This window comes from Penaeus monodon, chromosome 29 (genome assembly GCF_015228065.2).
Source record: "Penaeus monodon isolate SGIC_2016 chromosome 29, NSTDA_Pmon_1, whole genome shotgun sequence".
Lineage (NCBI taxonomy): Eukaryota > Metazoa > Arthropoda > Malacostraca > Decapoda > Penaeidae > Penaeus > Penaeus monodon.
In genome coordinates this window covers 33,130,068-33,130,333 of record NC_051414.1, presented here as the reverse complement: position 1 = coordinate 33,130,333, position 266 = coordinate 33,130,068, and the positions used below count along the sequence as shown (strand labels likewise).

General features: G+C 62.8%; 1 protein-coding gene across 1 annotated transcript in view; it reads right to left on the bottom strand.

The window, feature by feature from the left end:
- LOC119592181 overlaps nucleotides 1-266 on the bottom strand; it is a 14,195-nt gene that overhangs the window by 10,597 nt on the left and 3,332 nt on the right. The window contains exon 2 of the mRNA XM_037941010.1: nucleotides 25-255. Within this exon, the coding sequence (XP_037796938.1) occupies nucleotides 25-243 (219 nt within the window). The 5' untranslated portion in view covers nucleotides 244-255. The remainder of the gene's footprint in view (nucleotides 1-24; nucleotides 256-266) is intronic.

Below are 266 nucleotides of genomic sequence, written 5' to 3'. Positions count from 1 at the left end.
AACTTCAAAAAAAACAGCTTTTACCAGAGTCAACCCCGTCCCGAAGACCACCATCCACCCCCACCCCCCGTCAGGAGGAACCATCTTGGGCTTCGGGCCGCCGTCACGCCCACTCCCGGAGGCCTTGGGCGTGGAGCGGACGGGGCGTAGGCGGGTGCTCGTGGGCGGCGCTTCCTCGGCGATCTGTGGGCGTGTCGGAGGGCGGTTGGGGACCAGTTTTCTCTTGCTTTGACTGCCTCCCATCTTCGTTAAAACCTGGAGGATGG